Source organism: Polypterus senegalus, chromosome 16 (genome assembly GCF_016835505.1).
Source record: "Polypterus senegalus isolate Bchr_013 chromosome 16, ASM1683550v1, whole genome shotgun sequence".
Lineage (NCBI taxonomy): Eukaryota > Metazoa > Chordata > Cladistia > Polypteriformes > Polypteridae > Polypterus > Polypterus senegalus.
In genome coordinates, this window is record NC_053169.1 from 81,440,906 (window position 1) to 81,457,765 (window position 16,860).

At 39.4% G+C, this 16,860-nt stretch overlaps 1 protein-coding gene across 2 annotated transcripts in view; it reads right to left on the reverse strand.

Moving 5' to 3' along the window:
* Positions 1-7,355: 7,355 nt before the first annotated feature.
* The window catches only part of btbd3b (BTB (POZ) domain containing 3b), a 55,262-nt gene continuing 45,757 nt past the window's right edge, over positions 7,356-16,860 (reverse strand). For both annotated transcript variants that reach the window (XM_039738021.1, XM_039738020.1), the window contains one exon: positions 7,356-10,000. In XM_039738021.1, coding sequence (XP_039593955.1) covers positions 8,968-10,000 — 1,033 coding nt within the window. In that variant the 3' untranslated portion in view covers positions 7,356-8,967. The remainder of the gene's footprint in view (positions 10,001-16,860) is intronic.

Genomic DNA, 16,860 nt, shown 5'->3' on the forward strand with positions numbered 1-16,860 from the left:
TTGAGACGAGCGTTAACATTAGAGCACAAGTCCATAATGGTGCCAGACGTCCAGGCCAGTTCCACTCAGTGTTTGGCTCATGCAGGGTATCAAAGAGAGAACCCTGTCAGCTGTAACAGCAGCAGCAGCATAAAATAATTGTATGCAGCATTTTTATTTTAAAACTCAGTTAAAAAATAATTCTACTTTTACTACAGACTAAGGCTTACGATGGCTCTTTTAAAACTGCCTGAAGTCAACAAAAAAACTTAAAAAGACAAACTAATTAACTGTGCTAGTGTTTGCATACAAAAGAAATGGATTCTATGAAAAGGGCTACTGCTGCAAATCCCCTTAAGCAAAAAAAGATTGGGGTGGGGGGGGATTGGGGTGTTAGAAAATAACAGTATCGGCATCACTGCGCTTGTGTAATTCCTATAAAAAAAGGTGCAATAAAAATAAAATGGAAGTCCCAGGTTCAGGACTAATCATTTATGCTCCAAGAGCACAAGTAGCATTGTTAAGTGTTGCAGCGGTGGCATTTTAACATGAATCCTTGGGCAAAACATGGTGAACCTATCAGGAATTAGACCTCACTGACTGGAATAGCACAAGCAGTTCTTATAAAATATGCATTGCTGAAAAACTAATTCAGGCACAATTTGAAAATCGTGTACTGGATTACCTCAGCAGGGGGTCTTCTTGTAATGGCTGTATGTATGTGAGAAAGAAAAATCAGTAAAAATAAGTTTGCCATTTGTCATACACTTCACACCTCTGCTATTCAAAGCACATTATGAATCAGACAGCCTAATCCTTTACTGGGAATGTGATGCATTATACATTATTTGCTGATGAAAAAACAAAAACACTTTGGTTTACAGTATGTATAGGTCTCCCCCCACAGTATCACCTTCACATTTTCAGTCTTGATGTAACTCATAATGTAGGACATCCTTGCAGGTGCTGACAGTGTTCTGTTAGGTTGAGGTGCCACAAATACCTTTAAAGAACTGCATTTATGGGGGAAAAAAAACAAACAAAACAACTACTTATCGGCCACTCTCCTACACATGCTTAGTTCTGGTCAGATTTACTGGCCTATTACAGGACAGACACCCACAATTAGAAAACTTAAAGCTGAATCACAACCTAACCATATAGAGCTGGGCAAATCAATTACAATTTCAATTGTGCCAGATTTTCACACCAAGAAATTTAGCTGGGCCAGATATTTTCAGCAGGCAGTAAGCCAGCAGGTAATGACAAATTTTAAATTTTTACAGAAATTAATGTATTTAAAAACAAGTAATGTTTATTCATTGCTTCCGTTTTAAAAATCTGACACAGGCACATCAAAAATGTATTTAAAAAAAAAAACAAAAAGCTACAACTGACCAGAATCGGAAGTAGTAGCAACACTTTTTGCCCCACTTTTGAAATAAACAAAACAAACATTTTGCTCACATCTCAAAGTGCATAAAATAAAAATAAAAAATGCACAGTATTAGCAATTACATTTGTTTCCCTTTTGAAATTTGAGACCCTCCCACAATTTAAAGGGGTGGTCATGACAGGCAAGGGATTTTTTTTTTTTTTCATGGAACTTAACTATTTTATTCACACGTTTCTAATCACTGATATGAGAGTTCATATTTGAGTTCCACAACTCCTTTCCTGTTGAATTTTGTTTTCCCCCCAGAGTTTGCACGTATGGAGTGAAACTGGATTAGTACATTTATTTTAAAATGTCTTTGTACAGAGTTGTTGGATGTCAAGTAATTAATCATTAATTATAATTATTACTATTATTATTTTTACAAAATCATTTTCCAGGTTTCTTTGTTGACGAGTTCCCATTGAAGAATTTATTCGTAACAGAACATATCGTGCACATGCCAAAACGACTGAAGTAATAACTAACTAAGTGAAATTTTTCGATACCATTTTAACAACGTTTACTGTCTGCTGTCGATCACTAAGCACCCTGGTAAAATGACAATAATACACTTTCAACCTTAAAATGCAGACTTCATCACATCGTTGTGTATGACGAAACAGTGGGCAGGCAACTGCTCGCACATGTTTACAGACGGGCAGGCCGGTATTTTGCATGGAGTATGTGTTAAATCAAAAGACAAAAAGCATGCAAACGTGCACAAACACAAGGAGATCGGTGACAATCACACCTTAGCGTGCCTGCACAAAGTCAGAAGGGACAACTGAATTCCATGGGGCAAAGATATCTTCATAACAGAGGACCTATATGATGGGAGGAGGAATTTTAAATGTTTTACATGCTTACCTTTTGTTTTGATGACCAGTTGCATCATATCCAGCCTCTCATTGAAATTCAGCCGTCCCCTCAGCAGCGCCGTGTACTTAGAAATATTTTCCCGCATGTACCTCCAACTCTGATGTCATTTACTCCGCAACTCCCTCACACCCAGTGCGGGATATAAAACAACCTTCATGCAGCTCAGGGATATGCTAAGGGAGCCCGTACAGACACATATGTTAACGGCACATATGCTCAACAATATATATATATATATATATATATATATATATATATATATATATATATATATATAAGCCTTTTGCATCTGTTACAATATACTACTTTAAAGTTTCAATGACAATTCGCCACTGGCAAACTAAGTAGAAGTGATATTAGTCATACCTATTTTTGGTCGCATTTGTGATCATTTTTGTTGAAGTCTGGAGCCCTGGCGGGACCATGGGCTGGGCCACTCAGAGGTTGCTCCTGGGCCACATGTGGCCACCATTTGAATAGGCCTGATATAGAGTATCTCAAACACCAACCTGATGCAACTGACTCCCAGCAGGGGGCACTTGCTCCCTGGGATTGTGTTCTTTATAGAAATGTAGGACATACTTGTATATACATCTTCAAAAACCATAGCAGAAATAGGATGGGAGAGATCTGAAACAAAAAGAGGTTTTATACAGTTAGGTGCCTAAATATTTGGACAGAGACAACTTTTTTCTAATTTTGGTTCTGTACTTTACCACAATGAATTTTAAATGAAACAGCTCAGATGCAGTTGAAGTGCAGATTTTCAGCTTTAATTCAGTGGGTTGAACAAAATGATTGCATAAAAATGTGAGGCAACTAAAGCATTTTTTGAACACAATCCCTTCATTTCAGGGGCTCAAAAGTAATTGGACAATTGACTCAAAGGCTATTTCATGGGCAGGTGTGTTCAAGTCCGTCGTTATGTCTTATCAATTAAACAGATAAAAGGCCTGGATTTGATTTGAGGTGTGGTGCTTGCATGTGGAAGATTTTGCTGTGAACAGACAACATGACAACATGCGGTCAAAGGAGCTCTCCATGCAGGTGAAAGAAGCCATCCTTAAGCTGCAAAAACAGAAAAAACCCATCTGAGAAATTGCTACAATATTACGAGTGGCAAAATCTACAGTTTGGTACATCCTGAGAAAGAAAGCAAGCACTGGTGAACTCAGCAACACAAAAAGACCTGGACGTCCACGGAAGACAACAGTGGTGGATGATCGCAGAATCATTTCCATGGTGAAGAGAAACCCCTTCACAACAGCCAACCAAGTGAACAACACTCTCCAGGGGGTCGGCGTATCGATATCCAAGTCTACCATAAAGAGAAGACTGCATGAAAGTAAATACAGAGGGTGCACTGCAAGGTGCAAGCCACTCATAAGCCTCAAGAATAGAAAGGCTAGATTGGACTTTGCTAAAGAACATCTAAAAAAGCCAGCACAGTTCTGGAAAAACATTCTTTGGACAGATGAAACCAAGATCAACCTCTACCAGAATGATGGCAAGAAAAAAGGATGGAGAAGGTGTGGAACAGCTCATTATCCAAAGCATACCACATCATCTGTAAAACACGGTGGAGGCAGTGTGTGATGGCTTGGCGTGCATGGCTGCCAGTGGCACTGGGACACTAGTGTTTATTGATGATGTGACACAGGACAGAAGCAGCCGAATGAATTCTGAGGTGTTCAGAGACATACTGTCTGCTCAAATCCAGCTAAATGCAGTCAAATTGATTGGGCGGCATTTCATGATACAGATGGACAATGACCCAAAACATACAGCCAAAGCAACCCAGGAGTTTATTAAAGCAAAGAAGTGGAAAATTCTTGAATGGCCAAGTCAGTCACCTGATCTTAACCCAATTGAGCAGGCATTTCACTTGTTGAAGACTAAACTTCGGACAGAAAGGCCTACAAACAGCCAGCAACTGAAAGCCGCTGCAGTAAAGGCCTGGAAGAGCATTAAAAAGGAGGAAACCCGGCATCTGGTGATGTCCATGAGTTCAAGACTTCAGGCTGGCATTGCCAGAAAAGGGTTTTCAACCAAGTATTAGAAATTTTATTTCCAGTTATTTAATTTGTCCAATTACTTTTGAGCCCCTGAAATGAAGGGATTATGTTTAAAAAATACTTTTGTTGCCTCACATTTTTATGTAATCTTTTTGTTCAACCCACTGAATTAAAGCTGAAAGTCTGCACTTCAACTGCATCTGAGTTGTTTCATTTAAAATTCATTGTGGTAATGTACAGAACCAAAATTAGAACAGAGTTGTCTCTGTCCAAATATTTATGGACCTAACTGTAGATATTATTTCACTTGTTTTTAAATACAACTTTTCTTTCCAATATACAATGTGGACTGCTCATTTATACATGCATATCCAGGCTGAAAAGAAGCCACTGGAGCAGTACAATCAGCAACTGGTGGGGAATGCTGCCGATTATATTTCTAGTTCAGTGAAGTGTAGGAGGCATACTTCTTGCCGATTGTTTGGCTTCTAGAAGGTCCATCATCATTATTATAAATACTCAAACATTTTGCATATTCAATGAACTTAAACTTACCAGGTATGGATGACTAACATTTGAGCCTCTGTTATATAAAGGACTGTCCTCTACTAAGACCTAAATACCATCATTTCTTTCTATCTGTGCACCAGTTCTTCTCACTCATGGCCTTTGCCTGAAAGTGATGGGTCAGGCCTGCTATGATCAATCAAAACCCTGCCCGAAAGAACCATCATTAAATGAGCTGCAAGTATGCTAACACAGGTTCACAAATCACAATGATCGAATAGCTGATTTTCAATTCTGGTTACAGCTACATAGAAGGCATTAAGTCAAAGTCCAAGTCTTGTGATGCCACTATAAGCCCTCAAATGAATCCAACTGTAATTGATTTGATCACAGAAGGTACCCATAGTCTTAGATGAGTGAGAACAAGTTGACACCTCATTGGGACCTGTAAGCCATTTTGTCAGCTCAACAGCTAAATTACTGTACAGTATGTTGTTTAAGGCCAACACCCTGATTTCACAGGAAGCTTCAATTTTTACATACTTCAATATGGATGTATCGGCACAACTCTCTTTGAGACATGCAGATAAAAATTTATCATTATGAAGACAATGAACTTTGCGTTAGGCTTGTCATTGCTTCTTAATAAATGTACCAAACTCCTGCAGAATAATAATAGGAAAACATCTGCCCAAGTTATGAACTGCTAAGTAAAGGCAGGGGATTTGTATGTGGTCAATAAAGGCAGAGTGACTTGGTTCTAGCAAAGTTGCAAATTATACAAAAATACAAATAGTAAAAAAGAATGAACAGCTACTATAAATTTTCATCAAGAGCAATACTCACTACTTTTATTGGGAACAGTGCTTTAGTACATGCTACAGGCTCTGCCTTCCATCCCAAATCTTGAAGTAAAAATCGGGTTACCTAGATTAGAGTAACACGTGGGCTATTACACACAGAATATCTGGGTGACAACCAAACATCAACCAAACTATAGCAGTCCTGGCAGGAACAAAGAGAGAGAGAGAGAGAAATTCTGTTTGTTAATTTGTTAATAGGATAATCACTGCAAAAGGCAACTCAGTAAATCTATACAAAAGAGCATGTTATGTACACCCACTCAGCCACTTCTCTGGTTGGAGCATTACTAAAATCTGCCAAGGTTCTACTGCTATAGTCTAATGGAAAACTGTAGCGCACAGAAAATTTAACTTGATACTTTAAATCCTAGGTCTGATAGATCCAAGCTGATGACAAAAACCAAGGTCTTTGAGGCAAATGACACATCATGCCAAATAACACACTGCTCACAAGGGTTTTTTGAAGCACTGGTCTGGAACACAATAGGTCCCCATAGATAGCCAGATCAACACCACACCTCAACACAGGTGCATCTGAACAACAATTTATCATCAATACAGTATTAACCTATCCAACAACCTGCTAATACATCAGAAACATGATACAAGTAACCAACTCAGTTACTTCAACACAAGTGAGCAATCTTAAAACTCGCTTTTTCACTTCATCTGGAGGAAAGTATGATACATCACATCTGAAAGGACTGCATTCCTAGCAGACATATGCCGCCACACACTAGCAGCAGAAGCTCAAGGGAAGATCGATACTTTCATGGTTTGAGGCATTATCTACATTATTTAATAGTTTTCTTAGTGACTTGAAGGAGAGTATCTTACCAGTTGTTTTTCCCCCCAAATAAATTCGTATACATTTTCATTTATGGAGATTCAGTTCTACTTCTTATGTAAGGACATCCATCTTCGCCTTCTGTTAACATTTTCCAACTATGAGTAGCTTCTTGTCCCATATTGTAAACACAGATATCTGAAAGTGGAACTGGATAGAGCATGATCTAAAATTAAGTAATTTGTTCCTCATTTGGTCTCCATCATCACCCACATCTCTGCACATTTCAGTTTTAACTCGGGTATCATTACTGGTGTGACATATATATATATATATATATATATATATATATATATATATATATATATATATATAACAACTATCCAGCCTTCTGCACCCATCCACAAAAAATAACCTTATTAATTAAATGCAGTTGTCATCCAAATGGCTCTCTCAACTTAGCCAAGTAACAGTTTAACAACTGTACTTCTTCAATACCATGTTCACTTGTTTGAAATTCAGTAGATAACCTTGGCCTTCTTGACATTCAGCAGTTATCTCTTCTTCCGGAATTTGAAATTTTGTGCACATTGTTTGAAACAGATTTCTTAGGCCTTAGAAAAGAAGAAACAGCCAAATACAAAGAGAAAATTGAAAGGCTAACTTGTCAAAAAAAGATAAAAAGACCTACAGATGAAGCATTTGAATGAAGACATGAAAAAATAAATTCAGCAAAACATAAATCTACAGCAAGTTGTCTATCAAGATGGTTTGCCTGCTGGCAGAATTCTGAACAACCATCCCAAGTGTCTGTGAAACATACTGCATGGCACTCAATTCTTGGAAAATGCAAAAACTGTAAAGTGATAATCAGAGCAGACCGCCAATTGTGCATATTTCCTTTATTCAGAGAGCAATGCTCAACATAAAAATATTACCACCACTTTTTACATAAAACGGAGTAACTTGTATCTGATGCTATCATACACATTCATGTGTCTATCAGCACTGTCACATCAAAACGTACAGTACAGAAACATTCACCGTGAGGTACTTTAATAAGCAAAATAGACATGTTTTCTATCAGTGGAGGCTGAGCCAAAGAAGTCAGTTGCCATCTCACCTTACATTTGAGTAAATGCAAAAGCAAAATTAGTGCAGAGTGTGTTAAAATACATTTTAACTAAACTTCTAATGCTTATGATCAAATTGACAGGTAAACACAGAACAATTCATAAAACTAAAAGAAAACAAAACCAGCAATACACTAAAGTGTGAAAGAGTTTTATTACTGGCATGTGGAACGGTCCAAAGAACTAGCCTCTGTATCTGCAGATCAAATACACTTTAAGCAAATATCTTTTTATTATTGAATCTTTTAACTTGATTTCCAAAACGAAAAGGCAATCCTTAAAAAAAAAAAAAAAAAAAAAAGATTTACAGAGGGGAAAAAAAAACTGCCACTTTTTTCAGTTCCAGTAACACTACAGAAATGGGCACAAATGGCTCCACTTACTGCTGTTAACTGATCCCGACAGAGAGGGAAACTTCTTTAAAGTCTATGAATATACAGTTTTGTTAAAATTTGGAAGGAGGCCTGGGTGGAGAGCAAAAGGTAATGTTGTCCACAACTCATTTAACAAAAAAGAAAAAAAAAAAAAAATCCTGTCTTGGGTGTAAATTGAAGAGATTTAAAACTGTCATATAGTTCCTTAAATTGACTCTGCTCTCTTGCTTAGTTGTTCATCTATAATGTATTCACACTTAGTTATATAATACAAGTAGTTTACAGTAAATTAAAACCATAATAAAAAAGGTGCTTTGCTTTGTTATACTTCTGGTGCATGGTTCTCAGTGAGCAAAAAGAAAATCTGCTACAAGTTGTCCAGTACTGTTGGCAATATAAATAAATATCTACAACATGCCTTTAAACCTTTATCTTAAGTTGGTGACCTCATTCAGTGCTGTCAAATCTCCTTTTGTACTTTAGTTAAAAAAATATAACATTACACGTAAATGCAGCATACAATTTATGTAAAAACAAAATATGGTTTTTATAGCAAGTATGAAACTGCCCCTGAGGCTCTTATTTTGTAACACGAAGCGGAGAATAAATGACCAACTTGCATTTAAATGCTGAAGTTGCACCTTTTAGTACAGAAATCCACTTTGCTTGCAGACATTACGTAACTAAGGGCAGCATCAGACCCTTTATAGTACTACTAACTTTTTATTTTGTTCAACCATTTTCATTAACGATGCACAGCATCAACTTTCTTCAGAAAACCCCATGAATTTCCAAAGCATGCAATTGAAGAAAATTAAATTACTGCAAGTAGAAAGTATAATGTTAAAAAAAAATAATAGAATGAAAGGAAAAAAAATGATAACTGTTAAAATAAAGCACTGACAAAGTTAGCATTACATGATATGCAATTATGTGAAAAACAGAACTCAAAGTCTTTAGATAAAAGCGTTCTGGGGTAGCCTAGACAAGATTTAAGCATAGAAAATAAGTTCTGGGATCTGCCCACCTTGTACCCCTGTCCCATTAGTGCTGTCAGATGAACACTGAAACTGGAAAGTCACTTTACCACACTGTACTTCTGTCATTCCTTCCTGTCCAAAATAGCTAAGTTCATTTCCATCAAGAACTACACTAGCAGTATAAAAAGTATCGGGCTCGATCTGCACTGGATATTCAAACCAGACAGGGAAAGTGTTGCTAGAGCCATCAGAAAAGTACTTGCTCAGGTTCTGACCAAGAATGACACCTTGTCTTTTGAGCTCAATCTTTGCACTATACTCTGTAGAGCCACAGCTGGAGCCATAAAGACCAAAGCCCGCAATAAAAACCCGTTTGTCCACTGCAAACTGGATGCTGTCACATCGACCCCGGTAACGCCACTGGTTGCTTCTATATGCACATGACTGGAAGCGATGGCATCGCTGAGGGACCAAGCCCTTCCGGGGCTTGCATACAAACTGCAGTTCTGGTTTATTAGCTGCTGTGTACCAAAGGAAGATGTCATTGGTTTCACTGAGGGTTAGTACTCCAGACTGAGCAGCACCATTAGCAAAGTCATCCAGCGCCATGGTAGGGATGCGTATTAAGTAAACTGCTTTTCCCAAGACCTTCCTCTTGTTGTCAATACTGACAGTCAAATCTTGCCTCTGGCACTCTGCCTCAGCCCAACTGAGAGCAGACTCAAATACAACAATCTCTTTGGCGTTGAGAGTTTCTCTGCGAAGAATACTCTCCAGCGTCTGAAAATCAATGTCACAAAAACCTTCAGATTTCAATGCCAGCTCAGCTTGAGCATCGATCACTTCCCAACATCGTTGAGTTAAGTCTGGTTCCTCAAAAAGGCAGCTCTGGGACAGTAGCACACAGGCATTCTTGGCACTCAGGCTGGTTTCAAGGAAATTGACACAGGCTCGAGCAAGATGGGGAACAATGTACTTCTTAGCAGCATACAGAGTGGCTAAAACTGTGTCGGCACCAAGGTCAATTTCATCACAATATATGTACCTGTAAAAGAAAAGAAAAAAAAACTTTATTGTACATGATTCAAGTAAACATGCAAACTGGTGATTCAAATGCAAATAAGAGTTAAAAAAAGAGAAAAATATATATAAAAAAAAAGTCAAGAAATTTAATTTTGCTGTGCTTTGTTAATGCAGTGTTTGAAATTACTGGGTTGTAGGGATCTAGTCAGAATCTGTATTTAATTCACTATAACTTATCCCCATATATTTACTATGTTCACAATCATTAGACAATATAAATGACAACTACTGTGAGATAACAGGGCTTACAAACAAAGCTTTTTTTTTTTTTAAAAAGGCTTTAACTCAATGGTCAGCTGCCCTTTGCTGCTCACTTCTCAAGGCAAGAACAGTCTGCTTCAGCACCTTGTGATTCTTTGTTGCTCTTATGACTGTAGACATGTGAACCCTCGTGCTGATGTTGTCGGAAAAGTACTGGGTGTTGATGGCTAATGGACATCCTTGCTTCGCTTATCCTGCCCTTTATGATGGATTGGACAGCATATACTTTTTGATGTACTTTGGATATCACTGCAGCATGTGGACAAACAACCCATGTCACCTGTGTCATGAAGACAGAGACCTATTCACTTGAATAAAAACACATTGTAGGCCCATACTCTTGATTTTAAGCATCACACTGTAGCACTGTGATCCAAAGGTAGCTGAGCTCTTCATAGCTCGAGATGTTATTCAGATTATTTAACAGACTGCAGAGTACCAAGACTCAAGTTCTGAATTTGGTACATTTTAGAACAAGATGGTAATCTTTTTAGGAAATTTTAGCATGGTGAGCAGAACCTCAGGTACTTAAGGATTTTCAATTATCTAATATTCTCTCGGTTGAGTGTTATATAGTTACCAACACAAGTTATTTTGGTTGCATGCAAATCTACAAAAAAAAGATAACAGAACCTACTTTAAATCAGAAACTCACTCATGATCCATCACATAAAGCATGGAAGGGTTTTGTATGAAGCTTATTAGCAGAATAAAGGGGTGAGACGGTGGGGGAAGAATTTCAGTACTGTACTCTATTACTAATAATACAGCACCAAGAAAGGGTAAGGGAACCTAAAAAGGAGCTGTGTTTTGGTTCATTGTCTTGTTGGAATATCCAACCCCTGCGTAACTTGATGCTTGAACATTATCCTGAAGAATTTGTTGATATTGGGTTGAATTTATCCGACCCTCGACTTTAACAAGCGCCCCAGTCTCTGAATTAGCCACACAGCATGATGGAACCTCCATCAAATTTGACAGTAGGAAGCAGGTCTTTTTCTTGGAATGTGGTATTCTTCTTCCGCCATTCAAAGCGCTTTTTGTTATGACCAAATAACTCAATTTTTTGTCTCATCATTTCAAAGCACTCTGTTCCAAAATGAATCTGGCTTGTCTAAATGAGCATTTGCATACAACAAGTGACTCGGTTTGTGGTGTGAGTGCAGAAAGGGCATCTTTCTCATCGCCCTGCCATACAGATGTTCTTTGTGCAAACTGTGCTGAACTGTAGAATGATGTACAGATACACCATTTGCAGCAAGATGTTCTTGCATGTCTTTGGAGGTGATCTGTGGTTTGTCTGTAACCATTCTCACAATCCTGTGCATGTGCCGCTCCTGTATTTTTCTTGGACAGACCTGGGGTTAACAGCAACTGTGCTTGTGGCCTTCCATTTCCTGATTACATTCCTTACAGTTGAAACTGACAGTTTAAACCTCTGACATAGCTTTTTGTAGCCTTCCCCTAAACCATGATACTGAACAATCTTTGTTTTCAGATCTTTTGAGAGTTGCTTTGAGGATCCCATGCTGTCACTCTTCAGAGGAGAGTCAAAGGGAAGCACAACTTGCAATTGACCACCTTAAATACCTTTCTCATGATTGGACACACCTGTCTATGAAGTTCAAGGCTTAACAAGCTAATCCAACCAATTTGGTGTTGCAAGTAATCAGTATTGAGCAGTTACATGCATTCAAATCAGCATAATTACAAGGGGACCCACATTTTTACACAGCCAGTTTTTCACATTTGATTTAATTTCATACAACTAAATACTGCTTCACTAAAATCTTTGTTCAGAAAACACACCAGGACTCAGATGTTCCTAGGAAATGAGACATACCACTGTTATCTTTTCTGTTGAAAGTAAATTATTATGCAGGCTGAGAGGGGTTCCCAAACTTCTTCATTTGACTGTACGTACATACACTTCCCATCTTTGAAGGTGACTCTCAGCGTGCCCGTCACTACCTAATATTTGCTACCTTGGTAAGACATTAAAACTGCATCCGGCCCTGCAATCGGTCCTCCAACTTACAGAGAAAACTTGTGAGTTGGTGGCAGGATTAGCACTCCAGCCACTGTGAAAACTTCACGCAGCTCGAAAATGTAGGAGTAGCTCAGCTGCAGCCACCCATACGAAGGCTGCTCGCATTATGAAGGGGATGGGGGAAAAGCCCTCGGGAGCCCGATCCCCAGAAAAGTCAAAATGGCTGGAGAGACAATGGGGTCAGGCAGGTGGAGGATCAGAACTGGTGCAGTGATGAGGTGTCACCCGCTGCACAGCAGAACTCAGTCCCAATTTGAGGCAACCCACCCGAGTAGGCACGTTGAACATCTTTTCTCTCTGGGTACTGTGTCTCTTCAGAGAATCCTTGGGTACCGCTGGTTTGACTTTGTGTCGAACGAGTGGTTGCTCATGGAGTCTCAAATGAGGCACATTACCTGCATTGTGAGGGAGCATCAGTTATTGCACTACGGCCATGTGGAGTGTTTCACCAAGGGTTATCCGGGTCACAGGATCCTCATTGTTGAGGACCTGAGCAGCTGGAAAAGCCCAAGGGGATGGCCAAACACCACCAGGATGTGACAGATAAATGCTAATTTCTGGGAGAGAGACTAGACCGTGTGTCTGCCTGAGGTGTTGCCAGACAGGATCCTGAGATCTTTTGTGCACTATATCAGTGCATGCTCTCCAACCTGACCTGTAGTGAAAAGTGCTTCCTTACCTTTATTTCACTTTGAATGTCTTACACTTGCACTTCTTTTGATGGTATCAGTAAAGCCAAAACGACCAATCAGTTGCTCACATGGACTGAAAACAATAAGGTCTGTGTGTGTGTGTCATATTTTATATGTATGAGGCAAGCTCTCTAACCTATACCGCAACTCAAACATCTATACTGAAAAACTGAATACATACCAGTAATCCCACCTACAGATTTGAAATAAAAGTGTTTGAAAATTGACAAAGTCATAACTTAATTTAACCTTGATAGGCACCTGGGCAAGCACCTCAAAATATGTTGCCATAAACAGGACAATGGACTTATTATGCTATGATGGACTGCAAAGCTGCAAAATAAAAGAGGCATTAAAATGTAAATTTGTTCAGTAGTGAAATGGTAGTGGGCAAAATATTTTGGGAAAAAAAAAAAGAATGTGGAAACAACCAACACAGATGAAGATTCACATATGTTGTGAGATATTCAGCCCGGACATAACCAGACGGACACTAGCAGTTCATAAAATACACACGCTTTATTAAACAAGTGTACCCAAACACAAGTCCCACACACACATAGTGCTCCAGCGATACAACACCCTTCCTCGGGCCTTTTAACATCTGTGGGCCGCCTTTCTTACTCTCGTCACTGGAACTTCGTCCACCTCCAGCTTCAAACTCTAGCTCCCCGACTGTAGGAAGGCAGCCCCTATTAAATTCACCCGGACGTGCTCCAGGTGCTTGCTGACATTCTTCCGGACGCACCTCCTGGTGTGGTGGAAGTGCCGCATGAGCACCCGGAAGCACTCCAGGCGTCCCTGGAAGATCCTTACTCCACCTTCCCAGGTGCAGCGGAAGTATCGATCTCCCAGGCTCCATGACGCTCGGGCCATGGGCCCCAATGGGTTTGAGCCTCCTTGCTCCGTCCCCGTGGTCCCCACATCAAAAAGACTGGTTGCCCCCTCGTGGCCTGGGGGATGTATAGACCGCCTCCCGGTCCTTCCAGTTGTCCTGGCTGGGTTTGGCCCCCAGCTTCCTGCCACAACGTATAAAATCCAACATCTACCTGTCTGTCTGTTTTTCAGGAGAGAACTACTTAATGGGTTTTTTTCTATAAATTGCTTGAACATTCCGGTTGATTTTACGACTTCTCTCATCGAGCGAAGAATCATAATTTGCTTGCAGGTTTGCAATATATTTGCAGTAATCCAAAATAGAGGCTGTGGGCCGAGGGGAGGGGGAAGCGTGAGTCAGGAGTGGGGACTCGGTCTACCTCTATGTTTTGAAGTGTACCTTCCCTCCGCTTAGCTAGTGATAACTTTTTGTTTATTGATTTTTAAAGTTTGTCCCATTTCATTACTATGTGGGTAGAGCCGCGGGGGATGGCCAGTTGGGTTATACAATTGGTTAATTTACCATTTACTCTTTACCTGTAACTGTAATAGGATTAATGATCTATGCTTTTCTTTCTGATCGGGGTAGTTTCAGGGTTTGATATTGTGCAGGAATGGATCAGATGTTCTAAACAATATTTGAATTTTTATTATTTACTATTGAATGCTAAACTGGTGAAGGGAATGATCCTTCACAGGTCCACGCTTAATAATCAAAAAGCACATTTTACATATACAGTGGAACCTCGGTTCACGACCATAATTCGATCCAAAACTCTGATCGTAAACCGAGTTGGTCGTGAACCGAAGCAATTTCCCCCATAGGATTGTATGTAAATACAATTAATCCGTTCCAGACCATACGAACTGTATGTAAATATTTTTTTATATTTTAATATAATATATTTTTATTTTGTAAAGATTTTTAAGCACAAATATAGTTAATTATACTATAGAATGCACAGCGTTATAGTAAACTAAATGTAAAAAAATTGAATAACACTGAGAAAACCTTGAACAACAGAAAAAACTAACACTGCAAAGAGTTTGCGCTATACTGTGGCCTTATGACCCGATCGCTGTAAACACTCTTTTTAAATGAGTTTTAAGCACAGGGGGGAAAAAAAGGAACATTTGAACAAATCTGAACTACAGTAATCCCTCGCTATATCGCGCTTCGCGGCTTCACTCTATCACAGATTTTAAATGTAAGCATATCTAAAAATATATCACGGATTTTTCGCTGGTTCATGGATTTCTGCGGATAATGGGTCTTTTAATTTATGGTACATGCTTCCTCAGTTTGTTTGCCTAATTGATATCATACAAGAGACGCTATTGGCGGATGTCTTAAAAGCTACCCAATCAGAGCATATATTACATATTAACTTGAACTCCTCAATGATATAAGATATGCTTCCCGCCGGTGCTTGATTGTTTGCTTTTCTCTCTCTCTCTCACCCTCTCTGACATTCTCTGCGCCTGACGGAAGGGGGTGTGAGCAGAGGGGCTTTTTGCACAGAGGCTGTTTGCCTATAATGCCGCTTTATCACGGTGCTTCGGCATACTTAAAAGCACGTATTGATTTTTTGATTGTTTGCTTTTATCTCAAGCTCTCTCTCTCTGACATTCTCTGCTCCTGACGGCGCTCCTTTGAAGAGAAGATATGTTTGCATTCTTTTAATTGTGAGAAAGAACAGTCATCTCTGTCTTGTCATGGAGCACAGTTTAAACTTTTGACTAAAGGGTGTTATTTCATGTCTAGAGGGCTCTAATAATGTTAACAGTGTGGGAGAGTTTATAAGGGCTTAAAATATCTAAAAATAACCATACAAACATATGGTTTCTACTTTGCAGATTTTCATCTATTGCAGCCATTCCAAAAACAATGTCCTTGTGACCGACCCCTTCCTGTTTGCCCTCCACATCACGGGCAGTCTGGCTTTGTTTACATTGTGCTGCTTGAAAGCACGAAGGTTCTCAAATTGGTAAACAAGTAATGGCTTGATTTTTACATCACCACTAGCTTTAGCACACAGCAAAACGGTTAACCTGTCCTTCATTGGTTTATGGTCGGACATAGCCTTCTCTTCCTAGGTAATGTAGATCCTATTCTAGAACAATCCGGTCTCGTCACAGTTGAAGACTTGTTGCGGGATGTAGCCTTTGTCCTCCACTAATTTTGTGAAATTTTTCACGAATTCTTTCGCAGTTTCAGCTTTAGAACTAGCAGCCTCTCCATGCCTTACCACACTATGAATGCCACTTCTCTTGCAAAACTTTTCAAACCATCCTCTACTGGATTTAAATTCCTCACTTTTGCCACTCATAGGAGGATAGTTTTGCAGCAAATCGCCATGAATCTTCCTGGCTTTCTTGCATAACATCGCCTCGCTTACGCTATACCCTGTAAGTTGCTTCTCGTTCAGCCACACTAGCAACAGTTTTTCCACCTCTTCCAGCACTTGAGGCCTCTGCCTGATTAACGCTGTAACTCCTTTTGCAACATCAGCTGCTTTAATAGGTTCTTTCTGCTTTAGAATAGTCGAAATCGTACATTTTGACTTCTTGTACTCGGCGGCAAGATCAGTAACCCGAACGCCACACTCATACTTTTCAATAATTTCTTTCTTTACTTCGATTTCAATTTTCTGCAAAACTTTCTTCTCACCACTCTTTACTTGTTTAGAAGCCATGGTTAACTGCAAAAGCACATGAAATACTATAGAGTACAAAGGGATCACAGGTAAAGCATGCACGTCTGACTGAGAACAATGAACGGGGAGCGGCTCAAAACGTGCTTAAATACAGTAATCGGAGCGTACGAACCGGAAGGGAAATGAAATAGAGCACAAAAAGTTCACAGTGAAAGCACGCACACACGTGCAAGAGCGCACATCTGACCGAGAACAATGCAACACATGCGGAAATCATCGGCGCGCA